Raw genomic sequence first — 22,214 nt, 5'->3', positions numbered from 1 at the left:
CTCTTATAGAGCTTTTTCTCCAGTGTGGATTCGTGTACGCTAAATGAATTTGTCATACATTAACCAATGATTAATGTGACTCAAGTTTCAACTTAATAAAATGTATTTAAGTTTTAAAAAATTCAAGTCATTAATTACAGGTAAGAAAATGTAGATGAACATTCAGGTTATCAAAAAGAATGATAAATGCTTGCAATTAAACCAGATGTTTTAAGAAACTACTATAGTAATAAAGTCATAAATAGATATCTTTATTCATTGTCAAAATCCACTAAACTGTATCACAAAGTATAAACTTTAATATATGCAAACAACAAAATAAAGGAACTAACCTATGTCAATTTGGAAACTGCTACATTAACTGGAAATTATAAAGGTATAGACAAACAATGTACTCTAGGGGGTAAATCTGTTTGTCATAAGAACAGAGATTCCACAATTCTGAGCCACATGCAGTGGCACACCCCTATAACCCCAGTGACTTGGGAGGCAGAAGGAAGAGGATCACAAATTTGAGGCCTGGATTAACAACTTAGCAAGACCTTGTCTAAAAATAAATAGTGAAAGGGTTAGGGATGTAGCACAGTAGTAAAGCACCACTGGTTCCAATCCCAGTGTCACACAAATACTTTACAAGAGACTGAAAAAATACATAAGTGTATGGTGGGGAAAAAAAGAAAGGCAAGTTATGGATTAACAAAAAATAAGGATAAAATAAACACTGTACTACTGGGTTAGAGTTGAAGACACGTTTTATGAAACCATATTTTAATATACTCACACATATATATGGTTTAATATATATGTTTAAAATACGTATGGTTTAATATAACACACACACACACACACAGATTGATACACTACACTAGTATCAGCTCTGTCCACTGAGAGGCCCTGGAAGGAAAGACACTCCACTAGCAGCCAGCATACCTGGGAACCAAATCTTTGTGAATGCCATTTTTTCAATAAAAGAAACAACAATGTGTGGAGAAAAGGTCTGATCCTGGGCATGGAACAATACACCATAGGCCTGGGGTATCTTATAGAACCATAAAGCAATGATGTACCCAAGGCCCTGGAAATGTGGTGCTCTGTTGATCTATGCAGGCCTGTGTGAATTGGGTCTTTCAGTCTAAGACTGTTTTGGATACCTTCAGCCAGATAATCATGGAGGAGAAGTGGTAACTGCCTCTTCTGAAGGGGAAACTCATTCCATTTGGCTTCCTCCTATGAATAGTGCATCATTTGCTCTTGGCATTCTTGAGACATTCTGCCACAGCATGCAATGTGATAACCTTTTCAGAAGCCAGCCGTTGAGTTCATTTAAGAGAAATACTCATAGCCCTGCAGAGCGTGATAAAGATATATCGATCAAAACCAAAATTTCATGTGTGCTAGTGAAAGAGGAAATAACAGGAAAGAAAAGCATCAAACGATCTCCTCAGCAACCCATACATTATAGAGTTCCTGTCTTTCCTAAGCTGCCCCAAACAAAGATGCATGCCTCTAAAGAATTACTGTCTCCTGAGGGAGAGGACATGGCCACAGAAGAAAATCTTCCTGAAGATTCCAAGAATTCATCAAGAAATTCAGGAGATTCTTTGAATCCTGCCTGTAGAAATCTTGTGCAAACTTCATTCAACAGGATTTTTTCTCAGAATGTACCAAGCACATCACGTTCAACACTAGGTGGGAACAAATAATCTCAAGAGCAGCTACACTGAGGATAAATTCCAATTGCTGAAGAAAAGAGAAGTTCCTAGTTACGTAGCTGTACTTGACCCCAGTGTCATGAAACAAGGCTTCTCTAAGACCCTTCAACTTGGTCTGTGGATGAAGTGATACAGTTTATAAATTAATCCCTAATGCAATAAACTGAGTGATAACTGGAGGCAGGTGGGGTGTGGCTGGAGTAAGTGGTTCATTTGGGCATGGCATGCATATTTAGCAAGATGAAAGCAAACCTCTATCTTTCATCTTGCACAAAAGTCAACTCAAAGCGGATCAAAGACAGGCACTAGAAGAGAGACCCTGTGCCTAACAGAAGAAAAAGTAGGCCCAAATCTTCATCATGTTGGCTTAGGACCAGACTTTCTTAACCAGACTCCTAAAATACAAGAAGTAAAATCAAGAATCAATAAATGGGATGGATTCAAACTAAAAAGCTTCTTCTCAGCAAAGGAAACAATAACGTGAAGAGAGAGCCTACAGAATGGGAGAAAATCTGTACCACATGTACCTCAGATACAGCACTAATCTCCAAGATATATAAAGAATCCCAAAAAACAAATAACCCTATCAATAAATGGGCAAAGGGACTGAACAGACATTTCACAAAAGAAGAAATACAATCAATCAACAAATGTATGAAAAAAATGTTGAACATCTCTAGCAATTAGCAAAATGCAAATCAAAATCACTCCAAGATTTCATCTTACTCCAGTTAGAATGGTAATTATGAAGAATACAAGCAATAATGGTGTTGGCAAGGCTGTCGGGGGGGGAGGGGGATGCTACACTCATACATTGCTGTTGGGACTGCAAACTGGTGCAACCACTCTGAAAAGCAATACATTCCTTGTATTTTTATTACTTTCACTGTATACAAATACACTTCATTCAGTAAACAGAGAAAAACCTTTGATTTTGAGTAATCTTTATATCTAGAACCAAAACAGTAAAATCCCAAAGGGGAAAATATTGGGTACTTAACAGTTTCCATAATTAAATGGAAAATAATTTGTTCACAGAAGAGAATATAAAGATGTACCTGTAGCTATGATCTGTTTCTCAAATATTTTGTCTGTCTAATTCTACAGTGTTCTGTTCAAGTTTTTCTATTTCTAGAAAGGGAGTAGCCATATAAATTATTTTTTTTCTGTGATTAGTTCTCTTGGTATGGTTTTTATTCATAGTTAAAGGGAAAAAAGAAGCTTATAATCTTCATAAAGTGTTATCTGTTTTTGAATTTTTTGGTAACTACAGGACAGACAAAATGATCATTTTGCACAGGTGTTCATACTACAAGAGTGGTTTGAATGGAGTCAGATTAAATTTCTTTCAAGTAGACAGGCACAATGGTGCATGCCTTTAATCCCAGTGATTTGGGAGGCTGAGGCAGGAGGTTCATGAGTTCAAAGCCAGCCGTAGTAAAGGCAAGGTGCTAAACAACTCAGTGAAACCCTGTCTCTAAATAAAATACAAAATAGGGCTGGGGATGTGGCTCAGTGCCCCTGCATTCAATCCCCAGTAAACCCCCCCCCCAAAAAAATCTTTCAGTAAATACCTGTTATTTTAAAACTTTCTATATTTTTGCTAGGCTTAGACTTTAACTATACATTCATTTCACACATCTCTTTATCAAAATACCTGTGTCCAAATGTTAAAATATATATATATATATATATTTTATTGTATGTGTTTATTCATCATATGGATATTTCACCATATTTATATACTATACCTGTAGGTATAGACTATGTACATAAGTGTTTTCTTTTTTAATTTAATATGGTACTTTGCACTGCCACAGAGTAATTATGAATTATATATAGAGTTAGAGGTTCTTATTCCTTGAAAAATACACGTATCATTTTCTATCACCAATACCTCCTGGCTTACTCTTCAGGTGATAAGAAACAATCCAGACTAGTTTGCATGCAGAAACATTCTCAATCCAATGCAATATTTGTAATTTATTTTATTAGTTCTGAGGTATTCTGCTTCATTTTGAAAGATACATTAGTTCTGACTTACTGTTTGGGGCTTTATTTTCTCAGAACTTCAAAGAGGAATGGTACTATATGTTTGTTATAACTTTGCATAACTTTGGTATAATGTTTATAAGCTGTAAGAATCAGTAATAGAAGTATTAGCCATTTCCTGTAAATGCCAATAAAATGTTCACCAGGGCAAGAATGTAATTTTTTTTTCTTTTTAGAAAACCAAATCTACTTCAGGTAAGACTGCACTTATTTAAAAGGTTCCTTTCATTTACATTATTCCTAATAAGACTAGATTATTTCTCAAACTTGATCTTCTTTCAAATTGTTTGTATGAAGATGCTATGCCCAGTGGAACAGTCCGCAGGCGTTTGTATAAATGCTCTGTTTTACTGTTTTCTGATTTAAAAGAAAGATAAATAATTGCAGCAAAAAAAAAAATAACCCAATCAATAAATGGGCTAAGGGACTAAACAGACACTTCAAAGATGATATACAATCGATCAACAAACACATGAAAAAATGTTCAACATCTCTAGCAATTAAAGAAATGCAAATCAAAACTACTAAAACTACTCTAAGATTTTATCTCATTTCAGTCAGAATGGTAATTATCAAGATACAAGCAACAATAAATATTGGAAAGGAAGTGAGGGAAAAGGTACACTCACTCATATATTACTGGACTGCAAATTGGTGCAACCACTCTGGAAAGCAGTATGAAGATTCTTCAGAAAACTTGGAATGGAACTTCCATTCGACCCACCTATCCCACTCATCAGTTTACACCCAAAGGAATTAAAATCACCTCACTATAGTGATGCAGCCACATCAATGTTTATAGTACCTCAATTCACAATACTTAAAACTACGAACCAACTTAGATGCCTTTCGAAAGATGAATGGATAAAGAAAATGTGGTATATATACACAATGGAATATTACTCAGACTTAAAGAATGAAATTATGGCATTTACGAGTAAATGGATGAAGATGGAGAACATCATACTAACTAAAATAAGCCAATAGCCCACCCCAAAAATACAAAGGCTGAATGTTTTTTCTAATATGCAGATGCTAATTCACAATAAGAGTGGGGGGGTTAGGGAAGAATAGAGGTACATTGGGTTAGGCAGAGGGGAGTAAAGGGAGGGAAGGCGGTGTGGGAGTAGGAAGGACAGTAGAATGACTCGTACATTAATACCCTATATGAATATATGACTATATGATCACTGTAATTCCACATCATATACAACCAGAAAAATAAGAACTGACACTTCATTTATGTATGGTATGTCAAAATTCCTCTATCATGTATACCAATTAGAATAAAAAACTGCAGCAGGTGGCTGCTGCCACTTTATGAGTCAACAGCCAGGCCTCGTAGGACCGCTGGTCGGACTGACTGAGCCCTGACTCCAGGATCCCTCAGCCCGACCGATCACTCCCTGCCTCAGGGACCCTCACATAGACTGACTGCTCCCTGCTACCAGGACCCCCAGACCAACTGACTGTGCCCTATCATCGGGAACCCAGACCAACTGATTGCACCTGGCCTCCAGGATCCCACAGCCACACCAAACACACGAGACCTCCAGGACCCCTGCCGGACCAACTGCATCCCGTCTCCAGGACCTCCAGCTGATCAATCCACCCCTGAGCTGCAGCTCCGCATTTGCCAACATTTTCTGAAGCCACAGCAGCCATCTTGGATAATCCTGGAAGCCAGAGCTCCGATCTTTGGGTGGGGCGAATCCCATCCTGCGACACCTGCTGGAGGCTTGAAGCTCATCGTCAGAAAGGGTTTTGGAAACCTATAGCGCCACTATAAGCCTATAGGGGGAAATCTGCAATACCCCAGATCTGCACTGCTAGAGGGGAAGATACATAAACAACAAGAAAAAAGAAGGGAAGAAAATGATCCAAACAAATCTAGATTCTATATTAATAGAATCCAATGACAGTATGTTAGAAGAAATATCAGAAAAGAACTTCAGATTATACATGATTAAGATGATTCGCGAAGCAAAGAATGAGATAAGAGAGCAAATGCAGGCAATGAATGATAATACCAATAAGCTGAAAGAGCACCTGAAGGAAGCAAGAGATCATTTCAACAAACAGATAGAGATTCTCAAAAAAAAAAAACAAACAGAAATTCTTCAAATGAAGGAGACAATAAAACAAATAAAAAATTCAATGGAAAGTATCACCAACAAACTAGACCACTTGGAAGACAAGAATCACAGAAAATGAAGACAAAATATTGAATCTTGAAAATAAAGTCGCCCAAACAGAGAAGATGGTAAGAAATCATGAACAGAATCTCCAAGAACTATGGGACATCATGAAAAGACCAAATTTAAGAATTATTGGGATTGAGGAAGCCACAGAGATACAAACCAAAGGAATGAACATCCTTTTCAATGAAATAATATCAGGAAATTTCCCAAACCTGAAGAATGAAATGGAAAATCAAATACAAGAGGCTTACAGAACACCAAATGCACAAAATCACAACAGATCCACATCAAAGCACATTATAATGAAAATGCCTAACATTCAAAATAAAGATAGGATTTTGAAGGCCGCAAGAGAAAAGCATCAGATTACATATAGGGGGAGACCAATACAGATAGCAGCCAACTTCTCAACCCAGACTCTAAAAGCTAGAAGGACCTGGAACAACATATTTCAAGCTCTGAAAGAACATAGTTGCCAACCAAGAATCCTACACCCAGCAAAACTAACCTTCAGATTTGAAGATGAAATAAAATCCTTCCGTGATAAACAAAAGTTAAAAGAATTTACAAATAGAAAGCCTGCAGTACAGAATATTATCAACAAAATATTCCATTAGGAGGAAATGAAAAACAACAATGGAGGTCAGCAAAGGGAGAAACTACCTTAGAGAAAAACCACTCAAAGGCGAAACCAAGCCAACTTAAAAACCAAAAATAAGCAAAATGACTGGGAATACAAATCATTTCTCAATAATAACCCTGAACATTAATGGCCTAAACTCATCAATCAAAAGACATAGACTGGCAGAATGGATTAAAAAGAAAGACCCAACAATATGCTGCCTGAAAGAGACTCATCTCATAGAGAAAGACATCCATAGACTAAAGGTGAAAGGATGGGAAAAAAACCTACCACGCACATGGACCCAGTAAAAAAGCAGGGGTTTCCATCCTTATATCAGATAAAGTGGACTTCAAGCCAAAGTTAGTCAGAAGGGATAAAGAAAGACATTTCATACTGCTTAAGGGAACCATAAATCAGGAAGACATAACGATAGTAAATATTTATGCCCCAAACAATGGTGCATCCCTGTACATCAAACAAATCCTTCTCAATTTCAAGAATCACATAGACCACAACACAATAATTCTGGGCGACTTTAACGCACCGCTGTCACCACTAGATAGATCTTCCAAACAAAATCCAACCAAAGAAACCATAAAACTCAATTAACACAATCAATAACCTAGACTTAATAGACATATATAGAATATTCCATCCATCAACGAGCGGATACACTTTCTTCTCAGCAGCACATGGAACCTTCTCAAAAATAGACCATATGTTATGCCACAAAGCAGCCCTTAGGAAATGCAAAAAAATAGAGATACTGCCTTGTGTTCTATCAGATCATAATGGACTGAGAGTAGAAATCAATGACAAAGTAAAAAAAGGAAATTACTCCAACACTTGGAGACTAAATAATATGCTATTGAATGAAACTTGGATAACAAAAAACATCAGGGAGGAGATAAAAAAATTCTTAGAGGTCAATGAGAATGATGATACAACATATCAAAATCTCTGGGACACTATGAAAGCGGTACTAAGAGGAAAATTCATTGCATGGAGCCTATTCCACAAAAGAATGAAAAGTCAACAATTAAATGACCTAACATTACAGCTCAAAGCCCTAGAAAAAGAAGAACAGAATAACAGCAAAAGTAGTAGAAGACAGGAAATCATTAAAATCAGAGCTGAAATCAATGAAATTGAAACAAAAGAACCTATTCAAAAAATTGACATAACAAAAAGTTGGTTCTTTGAGAAAGTAAACAAAATAGATAAACCCTTAGCCACACTAACAAAGAGAAGGAGAGAGAAGACTCAAATTACTAAAATACATGATGCAAAAGGAAATATCACAACAGACACCACTGAGATACAGAACATAATGAGAAGCTACTTTGAAAATCTGTATTCCAACAAAATAGAAACTACAAAAGACATTGACAAATTTCTAGAGACATATGCTCCTCCCAAACTGAACCAGGAGGACATACACGATTTAAACAGATCAATATCAAGCAATGAAATAGAAGAAGCCATTAAAAATCTACCATCCAAGAAAAGCCCAGGACCAGACGGATTCTAAGCCGAGTTCTACAAGACCTTCAAAGAAGAACTCATTCCAATACTTCTCAAACTATTCCAGGAAATAGAAAAGAAGGGTACCCTACCGAACTCATCCTATGAAGCTAATATCACCCTCATATCCAAACCAGGAAAAGACACATCAAGGAAAGAAAATTTTAGACCAATATCCTTGATGAATATAGATGCTAAGATCCTTAACAAAATATTTGCAAACCGTACCCAAAAACATATTAAGAAAATTGTGCACCATGATCAAGTGGGGTTCATTCCTGGAATGCAAGGATGGTTTCACATCCGTAAATCAATAAACATAATCCATCATGTCAATAGACTTAAGGATAAGAATCATATGGTTATTTCAATTGACGCAGAAAAAGCATTTCACAATATACAACACACCTTCATGCTGAAAACACTAGAAACAATAGGGAGAGTAGGAACATACCTGAACACTGTAAAGGCTATTTATGCTAAGCTCATGGCCAACATCATTCTTAATGGAGAAAAACTGAAACCATTCCCTTTAAAAACAGGAACAAGGCAGGGATATCCTCTTTCACCACTTGTATTCAACACTGTCCTTGAAACTCTAGCCAGAGCAATTAGGCAGACTAAAGAAATTAAAGGGATATGAATAGGAAAAGAGGAACTTAAGCTGTCACTATTTGCGGATGACATGATTCTATATTTAGAGGATCCAAAAACCTCCTCCACAAAACTTCTAGACCTCATCAATGAATTCAGCAAAATAGCAGGCTATAAAATCAACACCCGTAAATCTACAGCATTTTTATACGCAAGCGATGAAACAGCTGAAAGGGAAATGAGGAAAACAACTCCATTTGCAATAGCCTCAAAAAAAATAAAATACTTAGGTATCAATCTAATCAAAGGGGAAAAGAGCTCTACAATGAAAACTACAAAACACTGAAGAAAGAAATTAAGGAAGACCTTAGAAGATGGAAAGATCTCCCATGTTCTTGGATAGGCAAAATTAATATTGTCAAAATGGCCATACTACCAAAAGTGCTACACAGATTCAAAGCAATTCCAATTAAAATCCCAATGATGTACCTCACAGAAATAGAGCAAGCAATCATGAAATTCATCTGGAAGAATAAGAAACCCAGAATAGGTAAAGCAATCCTTAGCAGGAAGAATGAAACAGGGGGATCGCAATACCAGAACTTCAACTATACTACAAAGCAATAGTAACAAAAATGGCATGGTATTGGCACCAAAATAGACAGGTACATCAATGGTACAGAAAAGAGGACACAGACACAAACCCAAATAAATACAATTTTCTCATACTAGACAAAGGTACCAAAAATATGCAGTGGAGAAAAGATAGCCTCTTCAACAAATGGTGCTGGGAAAACTGAAAATCCATATGCAACAGAATGAAACTAAACCCCTATCTCTCACCCTGCACAAAACTCAACTCACAATGGATCAAGGACCTTCAAATCAGACCAGAGACCCTGCATCTTACAGAAGAAAAAGTAGGTTCACAACTTCACCTTGTTGGCTTAGGATAAGACTTCCTTAACAGGACTCCGATAGCACAAGAAATAAATGCAAGAATCAATAACTGGGATAGATTCAAACTAAATAGCTTTCTCTCAGCAAAGGAAACTATCAGCAATGCGAAGAGAGAGCCTTCAGAGTGGGAGAATATCTTTGCCTCTCATACTTCAGATACAGTACTAATTTCCAGAATATATAAAGAACTCAAAAAACTCAACACTAAGAATACAAATAACCCAATCAACAAATGGGCTAAGGAAATGAACAGACACTTCACAGAAGAAGATGTACAAGCAATCAACAGATATATGAAAAAATGTTCACCATCTTTAGTAATAAGAGAAATGCAAATCAAAACTACACTAAGATTCCATCTCACCCCAATTAGAATGGCGATTATCAAGAACACAAGCAACAATAGGTGTTGGAGAGGATATGGGGAAAAAGGTACTCTCATACATTGCTGGTGGGACTGCAAATTAGTGCAGCCACTCTGGAAAGCAGTGTGGAGATTCCTTAGAAAACTTGGAATGGAACCACCATTTGACCCAGCTATCCCACTCTTCGGCCTATACCCAAAGGACTTAAAATCAGCATACTACAGAGATACAGCCACATCAATGTTCATAGCGGCTCAATTCACAATAGCCAGACTGTGGAACCAACCTAGATGCCCTTCAATTGATGAATGGATAAAGAAACTGTGGTATATATATACAGTGGAATATTACTCAGCTATAAGGAATAATATAATTATGGCATTTGCAGGCAAATGGATGAAATTGGAGAATATCATGTTAAGTGAGATAAGCCAATCTCAAAAATCCAAAAGAGGAATGATCTCACTGATAAGCGGATGATGACACTTAATGGGGGTTGGGAGTGGGACAAGAATGAAGGAAGGAGGGTCTGTATAGAGGGAAAAGAGAGGTGGGAAGGGTGCGGGGGAAGGAAAAATAATGGAATGAATCAAACATCATTACTCTATGTAAATTTATGAATATGCAAATGGTATGCTGTTACTCCATGTATAGAAAGAACATGTATCCCATTTGTTTACATTAAAAATAAATTCAAAAGAAAAAAAAAAACTCTACACCAAGAATACAAATAACCCAATCAACAAATGGGCTAAGGAAATGAACAGACACTTCACCGAAGAAGATGTACAAGCAATTAACAAACATATGAAAAAATGTTCAGCATCTCTAGTAATAAGAGAAATACAAATCAAAACTACACTAAGATTCCATCTCACCCCAATTAGAATGGTGATTATCAAGAACACAAGCAACAATAGGTGTTGGAGAGGATGCGGGGAAAAAGGTACACTCATACATTGCTGGTGGGACTGCAAATTAGTGCAGCCACTCTGGAAAGCAGTGTGGAGATTCCTTAGAAACTTGGAATGGACCTACCATTTGACCCAGTTATCCCACTCCTCGGCCTATACCCAAAGGACTTAAAATCAGCATACTACAGAGATACAGCCACATCAATATTCTTAGCTGCTCAATTCACAATAGCCAGACTATGGAACCAAGATGCCCTTCAATTGATGAATGGATAAAGAAACTGTGCTATATATTACAATGCAATATTACTCAGCCTTAAAGAATAATAAAATTATGGCATTTGCAGGCAACTGGATGAAATTGGAGAATATCATGCTAAGTGAGATAAGCCAATCTAAAAAATCCAAAAGACAAATGATCTCACTGATAAGCAGATGATGACACGTAATGGGGGGTGGGAGGGGGGCAAGAATAGAGGAAGGAGGGACTGTATAGAGGGAAAAGAGAGGTGGGAGGGTGGGGGGGAAGGAAAAAAATAACAGAATGAATCAAACATCATTACTCTATGTAAATGTATGCATATGCAAATGGTATGCTGTTACTCCATGTACAAACTGAAACAACATGTATCCCATTTGTTTACAATAAAAAAAAAAGAAAAATACCAAAAGACAAAAAAAAAACTGCAGCAAAAAAGTATGAACTATAAGATTTTTGGACGTCCAATTTGATCATGGTAAAAATATAATGTAATTATTAGACTTACAATGGCAGTTACTTTTGTGCATTTTAATTACATCATGTTTTGGAAGAAAAAGAGGCAAGCCATGAATTCTAAAGACTACTATTAACTTGGACAGTGATAGTTACCCAGACATTATTATTTGGCAGCAGGGGGATTGGATATTGAACCCAGGGACACTTGACCACTGAGTTACATATCCAGACAGACAGAAAGAGACAAACACACACACATTATTTGGGGGTGGGGAGATGTCTCACTATGTTGATAAGGCTGGCCTTGATCTTCTGATCCTCCTGCGACAGGCTCCTGCAAATCTTGGGTTAAGGGTATGCACAACTGCACCCAGCTACCCAGCCTTTCTGAACAAACATAAAGCCTATAGTGTCTTGAAGTAATAGGACAAGATAAAATTTGTAGAGGAAAAAATTATACAAATAAATTAGTAATTTTAGATTAATTTTTGTAATTTTTGTTTGGCACATAGTTCAATTTGCCATTTTTCCAAGTGACCTATAGAAATCAAATAATTGGTTCTCATATCAGATTACTGTTAATAAGGATCAAAAGTATTGCAAATATTAACTTTCTATAATGGTGGCCATTTAAAAGACAGGAGCAAGCAGCAATGTTTCTGATGACACTAAGTTTGAAGAGAGATTTAAGAACTGTTTTCAGAGTATAGAGAGAGTTCTTGTTATCATCTAATGTTCAAACATTTGGAAGAATCAACTGTGACAACAGGCACCTGATGCACTTTTGTTTATAAAGTCTCACCTGAAAATTCTAGATTTAGCAAATAAATCCTGAACAGCTATCAATATAAGGGTGACTTTTTTTTTTTTCATGTTGTAATGTCACTTGATTTTAAGAAACAAAAAGAAGGCAAAAGCCTGAAGAATGAACACAATGAAAACTAGCTACTTGGTCACTGCTTAACTACTAGTTGCTAAATAAAATATATGCAAATATATTATTTCAACTTGCTTCTTCATGTCAGTACAAGTTAATAATTTACCTGGATCAACCAAAGCTTTATTAAATATTTCTTTAAGTTTACGACTCTTCACATTCCTTCCTTGAGCAAGATTTCTGTACATCTCATACCCTATGATCATAACACCACCATCTTCTTGCCACCTCTGTAGCATGTAGCTTCTCTCCTGAGGACGTTTCACAGTTGCTAATTCAGAGACCTTTAGTGAGAAAATAAAGATTTTGAAAAGTACCTATTAAAAGTTTATGACTACTAAAATTTCTCATTAAAACAAACATTATTGGTAATTTAAAATCTTTCGTTTACTATATGAATTTCATGCCAATATCTTAATGATGGAAGACACTTAAACACGATACCTCGAGCTTCTCATCGTCTTTTAATCCTTCTTGCCACTTCTCAAATTCATTCATCCAATTCAAAGCAGTATTAAGAGGACAAACCACTAAAGCTGTGCTGAAATCCAATTTGTCACACAAAAGAACTGTATGAAGAAAACTTACAACCTACAAAAAAAACAAATTAAGTTGGTACCTTCATTTAAATATCCACGAAAAGAAATCTTCCAATTTATGTTCTGTTTTGCTCTAAACAGTAAACCAACCAACTAAAAGGTCATAATTTCCAAACCAGGTATAAGGAAAGAAATATATTAGTAAACTGAAAAGGTTTGACTAATAAATATATAAGGTCCTTTTATCTCTAAAGCACCATAATACTGTGATTGATAAAAATAATATACAATGTTCTCACATCAAAACAAAAGCCCTGATCTTCACAAAATGTCCCAAAAGCCTTTCATAAAATATCACTGCCAATTTGGAATACGATTACATTACACGGTACTTTTCCATTTAACATGTTCTGAGTGAATCTATAATAATTACCCATCTCTGGAAATAATCTATATAATATTTTCACATCTCTATTACAACTCCTGCCATTCAGAAATGCAATGATTTTTTTCATTCTTTTGCAGTGCGAGGGTTTGAACCCATGCTCTTGTACATGGTAGGCAAAAAAAAAATCTACCCCTGAGTTATATCCCCAGCCCTAGAAATGAAGTAATTTTAATGGTGAAAAATACTTTATGTTCTCATTAGTGTGGCATTACAGACTATTTTTTTAGAACTTTATTTATTTTTTTTATGTGGTGCTGAGTATTAAATCCAGGGACTACCACATGCTAGGCAAGCACTATGCACTGAACTACAACCAAAGCCCAATAGAATGTTAAAAGTTTTAAGTAAAAGAAGTTAACTTCTCCCTCAGGGTCTTGGCAGCTGTTGTGGGCCATATCTGTAATCCCTACCTCCTTATCTCATTATTATTTCTGCTCAAACTTACCCTTTTTTAAAGCTGTCTTCCTTAACTTTCAATGTTTATTATATTATTAGCATCATCTTAACACTTATTATCTAAAAACACAAATTTCTTATTTTATTCTCTGCTAGAATATAAAGAGAGGAATTTTGTTATTTTTACTGCTTTTTCTCCACTTCCTACAATATTGTATAGAACATAACAGAATCCAGTGTTAATGTAGAAGCCAAATTAATATAAGCAAAAAAAGAAGATATATTCATATTCTTTATTCTTACCTGTAAAGTCTTACCAAGTCCCATGCAATGGGCAAGAATGCATCCTGAACCTGGAGATTTCTTTGTCTTTTTCACAGACTCACAACAGCAATCCCACATAAACTGAACACCTAAAGATGACAGCTTCATTAAGTTACATTTAAAGGTCCAAATTAAACCTCTTCCCATATAATCACATCAAAAATAACCAAAAGTTCTAAGAAATAGCATTAACAAAATACTCAAGAGTTAAAAATAATTAAATACAATGATTTCTCTGCTAAGGTAAATAAGAAATAAGACACAAGCACACAACAGGATGACTTTCTTAAATTCACATTATCTAAGCTATCAAAACAGATATACTCTATACGTGGGAATGGTACGAAAATATATAAAAATACTTTACTTTGAATGAAACAGAAACTTTATCCAAAGATGAAACAGCTTCCTATCAAATATACTTTAAAGTATACAAAGTCAATCAGTGGGAGAAAAAACAGAATTCATTATTTCTCTCTCTATTCAACAGAAAAGAAGAAGCAAGAAATGGGGCCAGCATCTCAAGAAGTAGATTTCATGTTGAATTTACCTTATGAATTAATTCACATACATACTCAAAACTAACTTACTGATTCCACTCCAAGAAGACAGTTATAGTTGAGTAGCTTTCTAATAACAGTATAGGAATATTATTTTAAAATACACCTGAAGATGCTGAAATAGGAATTCCCAAAGAATGCTTTAAGGGAATCATACCACTTCCTAGCCCCCTTACCCAACCACTACAGAACAAGTGAAATTTACTTGTAATATACAGACATTTGTAAGTAGCAATTCTTCCCAATTATAACATTCATTGTGTTTACAATCAGAAAAGTTTTTTCTTCTTCATTTGCTTACAAGCTCTATAAGGACAGTGATCATGCTATTTTTGCTCACCAGCATATCTCCAGTGCTTAGCAGCATGTGAGACATGCAGGAAACAACCAAATATTGGTAAAATTTAAGTTAAAGTGAAATGAATCACCTAATAGGTTCTTACCATCTACTTGGTGGGGTTTCAATTTGATAACCATATTTCTATGAACCTGCACTAAAGGTTCTTTGGTTTCTTCATCTTCATCTAGAACCAATTTGGTTGTTATTGGACACTTAGTAGGTGAAGCATCTTCAATTTCTATCACCTACAAAAAAGAAAGCTGTTGATAGTTAAGCTCATAGAAATCTTTCAAGTAATGGTGGAGTATCAGTTTAACCAAGGGAGATTTTCTAAAGTACAGATACATCTAATATTTTGGGGTTCAATAAGGCCAGGATAGAAATCAGGTTCATATGTTTTCCAAAATCAACAACCTCTACAGAACTTGAAATCACTTCAATAAAGCCAGTAATTTGGCTTAACAGTTCTCAACCATGAAACCTCAATATACCTTAGGTAGAAATGTGAGAAAAGAAGTGTTCCAACTATTCAATGGCACCACCATCATAATGTGAATACAGATGTGATTCCCAACCAGGGAAATTTCTGTTCTATAGGATACCTGAAAATGTGAGGGCATTTAAAGTTGTCACAAGAAGTGGTCATGGCTGGTAATAAATGTAGACAAGCAGAAGGCAAATATAAAAGTAAAACATCCTGCCAGGCATAGTGACACACGCCTGAAATCCCAGGGACTCAGAAGGCTAAGGCAGGAGGATAGCGAGTTCAAAGCCAGCCTCAGCAATGTAGCGAGCCCCTATTTCTAAATAAAACATTTTAAAAGGGCTGGGATGTGGCCCTGCATTAAGTAACCCTGGGTTCAATCCCTGGTACCAAACGAACAAACAAAAAAACACATCCCCACAATGTGAAGTCCCCAAAAGAACTGTCCCACTCCATGTCAATATAACTCCCAATGAAAAACATTAAAAACATGTATTGTGAGAGGGCAAAACATTTAGAAACAGCAGTTTCAGAAAAACAGGCTCAAAAACCATGACAATAAAATACAATCAAATCACAAAAAGGAAGTAATTATCTCAAATTCCTTATTTAAAAGAAAACTTGGGGACTGGGGTTATTATAGGTCAGTGGTAGCATATTTGCTAGCATGCATGAGGGTCTTAATTTGATCCCCAGAATCACAAAAAAGGAAGAAACAAAAAGAAAACTTAAACATGCATACACACACGGGTATGTATGTATACATATATGTTTTAGCTGCCTTATCCTAATTACTATTCCTTACATATTGCATTCAGTAACTGTGCAAAGTAGTTCACCTATTTCCACTTCACAAATGGGAAAAAAAAACTGTGGGAAAGAGAAGTTAAGTAACTCACGCAAGTTCACACAACCATTAATTATGATAATAATGAGATTTGTGCCCAGAAAACTGGCCTCCAAATAGCCAAGCTCTTAACCATTCCAAAACACTACTTTAACAGAGGAAATGCTTGTATGAATAATGATTTTATGAAAAGATATATAGACTCATGATTTTAAATTATAACCATTATCACGTTTAATGAATAAATCTTTAGCTACTATGTTTTTCTTATTTACAATTTTAACTAGAAACAAACTAAATTATTCAGGTTGGATATACAAGTTGTAAAATAAATACAAAAGAAGAGAGAATAAATTAATCAACCCTATTACCCATCACTCATCTTCAAAAATATCAAATCATGAAGACTTTTGTTTTACTGACAGCCTCCTGGCCCATTCTCTAACTCCTGAAATCCTATAAATTACTTCGAAGTAAACATTAAGAAAGTTTGTGATGCCACTTATAAGTATTGGTAAATTCCTCCTTAAAATGATGATCTTTTTATATTATCACTAACAATATTTTCAAATGTAAAAATTATAAATTAAGTCACAGATTTCTATAAATTATCTGCATGTGTACTTTACATGAAATTTTAAGTGATACACAAAGAAGATCAACAATGGGACAGAGTATACTGAAGTATAACTGACACTGTCTATTTAGATCAGAATTCCCTTTCATCATTCTAGGTAAACACCTTTAGTTTCTGTATTTATAAACTGGGAAATATTACTAATGACCCTTGCAATGGCCATTTATGGAGATAAAACAAGGCTGGCAAAGACTAACTTTTCACTCTTGTACCCTAGCATGAATGTGTACTGGCTGCATATCACTGGGGCAAAGACATTAGAAAACAGTGTCTTGTCCTCTTTCTAAGGTATGGTAGGCAAACCAAAACATGGTCCAAAGATTCCCATCCATTTTTATATACACCCTGTACAATCCCTTCCTCTTAAGTGTCTGAGACTTGTAAATATGATGGGAGATCATTCTCATAATTTGCCTATTAATCAATTGATTCTGATTTAATGACAACAGATATTCTTCAAAGAGGGTTAGACCTAACCAGAGAAAGCCCTTTAAAAGACTGAAATGGACACATAATGTACAGAGGAACCAAAAGAAGAAAGATGGGTATCCATCAACTCAGATTTCTATATCAAACAAAAACATTTTTCAAAACGGAAATGAAAAGTTAAACATTAACAAAATGATGGACTAGAAGAAAGTTCCAATATCTAGTTCCCACACAGAAATGTTAAGTAAGAAAAAACTTTCTGAACCAATTTTATCAGGGATCTCAAAAACAGTCAAAGGTTTGTAGGGACCAAGCAAATGATCAATCAAGAAAATCCTACTTCAAAATTGAAGGAATGTTTTTATGGCATTTTTACTCTCCTTAACCCCACCACCTCCCAAGAAAGCTGATGGTTTTACTCTTAAACCATCACCACCCTGCAGGGAACAAAGCATGCCTTATTTGCAAATTACTGAGTATATGTGTTCTAACCCATCTGCAGGACAATACAAGGACTGACATAATGATCTCACCTAAATCAGAACTATGATAAGAAAAATGGCAGACACTAGTTTTTAAAAGGTGCCAAGTAACTATAGATCCACAGAAAAATGGGGCAAGACATTACAGGTAGATAAATACAAAACACATCTTAAAGCATAGAGGAGCTGGGTGACATACTCTTGGAATTTAGGACATTGAAAAGCATTCATGTATAGGAGATAATTCGGAAAACCATATGTATAACAAGGTAAAATACATGCTCAGAAAACAGCTATAAAGAACTGAAATTTTTCCCTCCAGCTGATCTTTTGTGTTCAGTTCAAGCCCAGCCAAGGACTGAAGGAATGCTCCTGAACAAACTCAATCTAGGAAGACTGGCAAATATCAAGGCATTGAAGGAAATCTCTTTCAAAACATCAGTTAGACACTAATGAAATACAGATACCATCAGTAATAACAAACAATAAGGAAGACTCTTTAAAAAGTAACCCTTAGCAAAAGCAAGGTGCTAAGCAACTCAGTGGGACACTCTCTCTAAATAAAACACAAAACAGGGCTGGTGATGTGGCTCAGTAATTGAGTGTCTCAGAATTCAATCCCTGGTACCAAAAAAAAGAAAGAAAGAAAGTAACCTTGGGAGCCCTACAACAGGGCCACTAAAACGTATTATTAAACCTCCTTATCAAATTATAATGGTCAAAAGCTCAATCTGCAACTTAAAAAAAAATCACATGGTACACAACAAAATAAGAAAACATGACCTATAAAAAAGAATAAATTAAAATAAAAAAGAGTAACAATAAAATAAAAAAGAATAACAAAACTATCCCTGAGGAAAACCAGGTAATAGACTCAAAGATATTAAAGCAACTCTGAAATAGGCTAAAACAGGTATAGGAAACAATGGACAAAAACCAAAAACAATCTCCCTGCAAAAACACACAAACAAAATAAAGGAAAAAATTCAGGAACATAATGTATGCATAAAACAAGAAGGAAAAATTATAAAAAGGAACAAAACAAATTATGAAGTCAAAAATAATAATAATTAAAATAAAAAATTTAAGAGGATTGACAACAGATTTAAGTGGACAGAAGAATCAAACACAAAAATGTTAACTGAAATTAGTAAGTCTGATGAACAGGAAAAAAGGAAAATGAAGAAAAAAAAGAAAGATGTCCACGCATGATAGGTGGTAGGTGGTACATGTATGTAATCCCAACAATTCCAGAGGCTGAAGCAGGAGAAACACAAGTTTTAGATCAGCCTTTGCCACTTGGGGAGATCCTATCTCAAAATTTAAAAAAAAAAAAAAAAAAAAAAAAGGGATTACAAGTACAAAGCCAGCCTCAGCATCTTAGTGAGGCCCTAAGCAACTCTGTTTCAAAGGCTCTGTTTTAAAATGAAAAAAATTAAAACGGCTGAAGATGTGGCCCAGTGGATAAAGAACCTGTGGATTCAATCCCTGGTATCATTCATAAATAAATAAATTAATTAATTAATTTAATTTAATTAAATGGATGGATGGCAAGGGGTAGAGTCTGGTGTCCCTGGGCTCAATCCCCACTATTGCAAAATTAAATTTATGAAGTAGATAAAAGCAGATAAAGGGACTTGACAGAAACCATCAGCAGGCAGACAATTCCAAAAGAAGAAAAAAAAAGCAATTATTATTTAAGGAAATACAGACCGAAATTCCTCAAATTTGAAAACATCTACAAATATAGATGTACAAATAAATCCAGGAAGCTCAAGGAACTAGAAGTAGGATAAACTTAAAAGAGACCACAAAACACTGTAGAAGGCTAAATCTAGTAAACACATGCATAGACATTTTACTATGCTTACTGCTTTAGCCCTTTACTATACTATGATTTTTTTTTTACAAATTGAAGGTTGGTGGTATCCCTACATTAACAAATCTCTTCGTGTCATTTTCCACCAACACTTCATATTTCTGTGTCACATGTTGATAATTCTTGCAATACATCAAATGCTTCCATTATTATTATACCTATTATGGCAAAAAGATGTTCAGTAATCTTTTTCTTCCCTTTTTATGTTTTCTTCCCACCACCACCAAAGATGTCTTACCCAATTCGGTCTGAGCTCCCCAAAATAGAGAAAGCATAAGGATCTTGCTACTGTATCATGCATCTCTAGTAATCATGAATATTACTATTTCTTTGGTTTAGAGCACTACGAACTACATTTATATAGTATGGTGAATTTTTTCAAAAAATGATGTGTATGTTCTGACTGGTCCTCCACATGGCCACTCCTATATCTTTACTTCTCCTTGGGCTTCCCTATATCAAGAGATGCAACAATATTGAAATTAGGTCAATTAATTACCCTACAATGGCCTTTAAATGTTTAAGTGAAAGAATTGAACACCTATTACTTTAAATTGAAAGTTAGAAATGATTAAGCTTAATGAGGAAAGCATGTTAAAAGATAAAATAGGTCAAAAGCTATTAGATGTCCTGTTCAGATAGACTGAAAAGTTAGCCAAGTAATAAATAGAAAAGAAAAACTCTTTGAAAGAAACAAGAAGTGCTAGTTAAGTGAAAATACAAGTGATAACAAAGTGAAACAGTCTTATTGCTGATATGGAGAAAGTTTCAGTGATCTAGACAGATGATCAAACCAGTCACAACATTCCCTTAAGACAAATCCTAATTAAGAGCAAGGGGCTAACTCTATTCTATGAAGGCTGAGAGGTAAGGAAATGCAAAAAGACTGAAGCTACTGGAGACTGATTCATGAGGTATAAGGAAATAATCCATTTTTCTAAAATAAAAAATGCAAGGTGAAGCAGTTAGTTCTAAGGTAGAAATGGCAGGAAGTTAAACAGAAAATCTAGCTAAGACAAATTAGCTATAATGAATAACAGATTTTTCAATGCTTATAAAATAGCTTCAATTGTACGAAACTTCCATCTAGCCTTCTTCAACAGAGAGAAGTCAATGACTGGCTTCAAAGTTTCAAAGGAAAGGCTGAATCTCATTAGAGGCTAATGAAGTTGGTGACACTAATTTACTGCAAATGCTCAGTTACCATTCTGAAAATCCTAGGGCCCTAAAGAATTATACTGATTCTACTCTGCTGATGCACCATGAGTGGAACAACAAAGTACGGATGACAGCACAGTATTTTACAACATGGTTAACTGAATATTTTAAAGCCCCTCTTTAGATTAACTGCTCAGGGGAAAAAATACTTTCAAAAAGACCACTGTTCCACATCAATGTTTACAGCAGCTCAATTCACAATAGCTAAACTATGAAACCAACCTTGAAACTCTTCAACAGATGAATGAATAAAGAAAATGTGGTATATATACACAAAGGAATATTACTCAGCCATAAAGAAGAATGAAATTATGTCATTTGCCGGTAAATGGATGGAACAGGAGAATATTATGCTAAGCAAAATAAGCCAATCCCAAAGAACCAAAGTCTGAATGTTTTCAATGATATGTGGATGTTAATTCACAATAAATTGGAGAGGGAAGAATACAGGCATTTTGGACTAGACAGAGGGGAGCAAAGGGAAGGAAGCGGGCATGGGAGTAGGGATGATAGAATGAATTGGACATTATTACCTCATGTGCATATATGATTACATGACCTGTGTAACTCTACATGTACAACTAGATTAATGAGAAGTTGTACTCCATTTATGTTTGATGTGTCAAAATGCATTCTACTGTCATGTATAACTAATTAGAAGAAATAAAAATATTTTAAAAAACTATATTCAAATATTAGTAAATAGAATATACAATACATAAAGAAACAATATACCATGACCAAGCAAGATTTATTCTTGAAACACAAGACTGATTACCTTGGATACTACAACAGATAATTTAAAAACATTTGATGAAATTCGTCATCTATTTCTAATCTTAAGAGGAATAAATGGCCAGGCACAGTGATGCATGCCTGAAATTCCAGCAGCTTGAAAGGCTGAGACAGGAGGATCATGAGTTCAAAGCCAGCCTCAGCAAAAGTGAGGCACCAAGCAACTCAGTGAGACCCTATCTCTAAATGACATACAAAATAGTGCTGGGGATGTGGTTTGGGGTTGGAGTCCCC

The 22,214-nt window shown here is 35.3% G+C and overlaps 1 protein-coding gene across 11 annotated transcripts in view; it reads right to left on the bottom strand.

The window, feature by feature from the left end:
- The window catches only part of ATRX (ATRX chromatin remodeler), a 236,556-nt gene that overhangs the window by 87,639 nt on the left and 126,703 nt on the right, over positions 1–22,214 (bottom strand). For all 11 annotated transcript variants that reach the window (XM_079123003.1, XM_079123002.1, XM_079123004.1 and 8 more), the window contains 4 exons: positions 15,313–15,454; positions 14,289–14,398; positions 13,047–13,193; positions 12,709–12,886 (listed from right to left, as the gene is read on the bottom strand). In XM_079123003.1, coding sequence (XP_078979129.1) covers positions 12,709–12,886; positions 13,047–13,193; positions 14,289–14,398; positions 15,313–15,454 — 577 coding nt within the window. The remainder of the gene's footprint in view (positions 1–12,708; positions 12,887–13,046; positions 13,194–14,288; positions 14,399–15,312; positions 15,455–22,214) is intronic.

The sequence above is a fragment of the Sciurus vulgaris genome (assembly GCF_902686455.1).
Source record: "Sciurus vulgaris genome assembly, chromosome: X".
NCBI lineage: Eukaryota > Metazoa > Chordata > Mammalia > Rodentia > Sciuridae > Sciurus > Sciurus vulgaris.
This window is presented reverse-complemented; position numbering and strand designations above follow the sequence as displayed.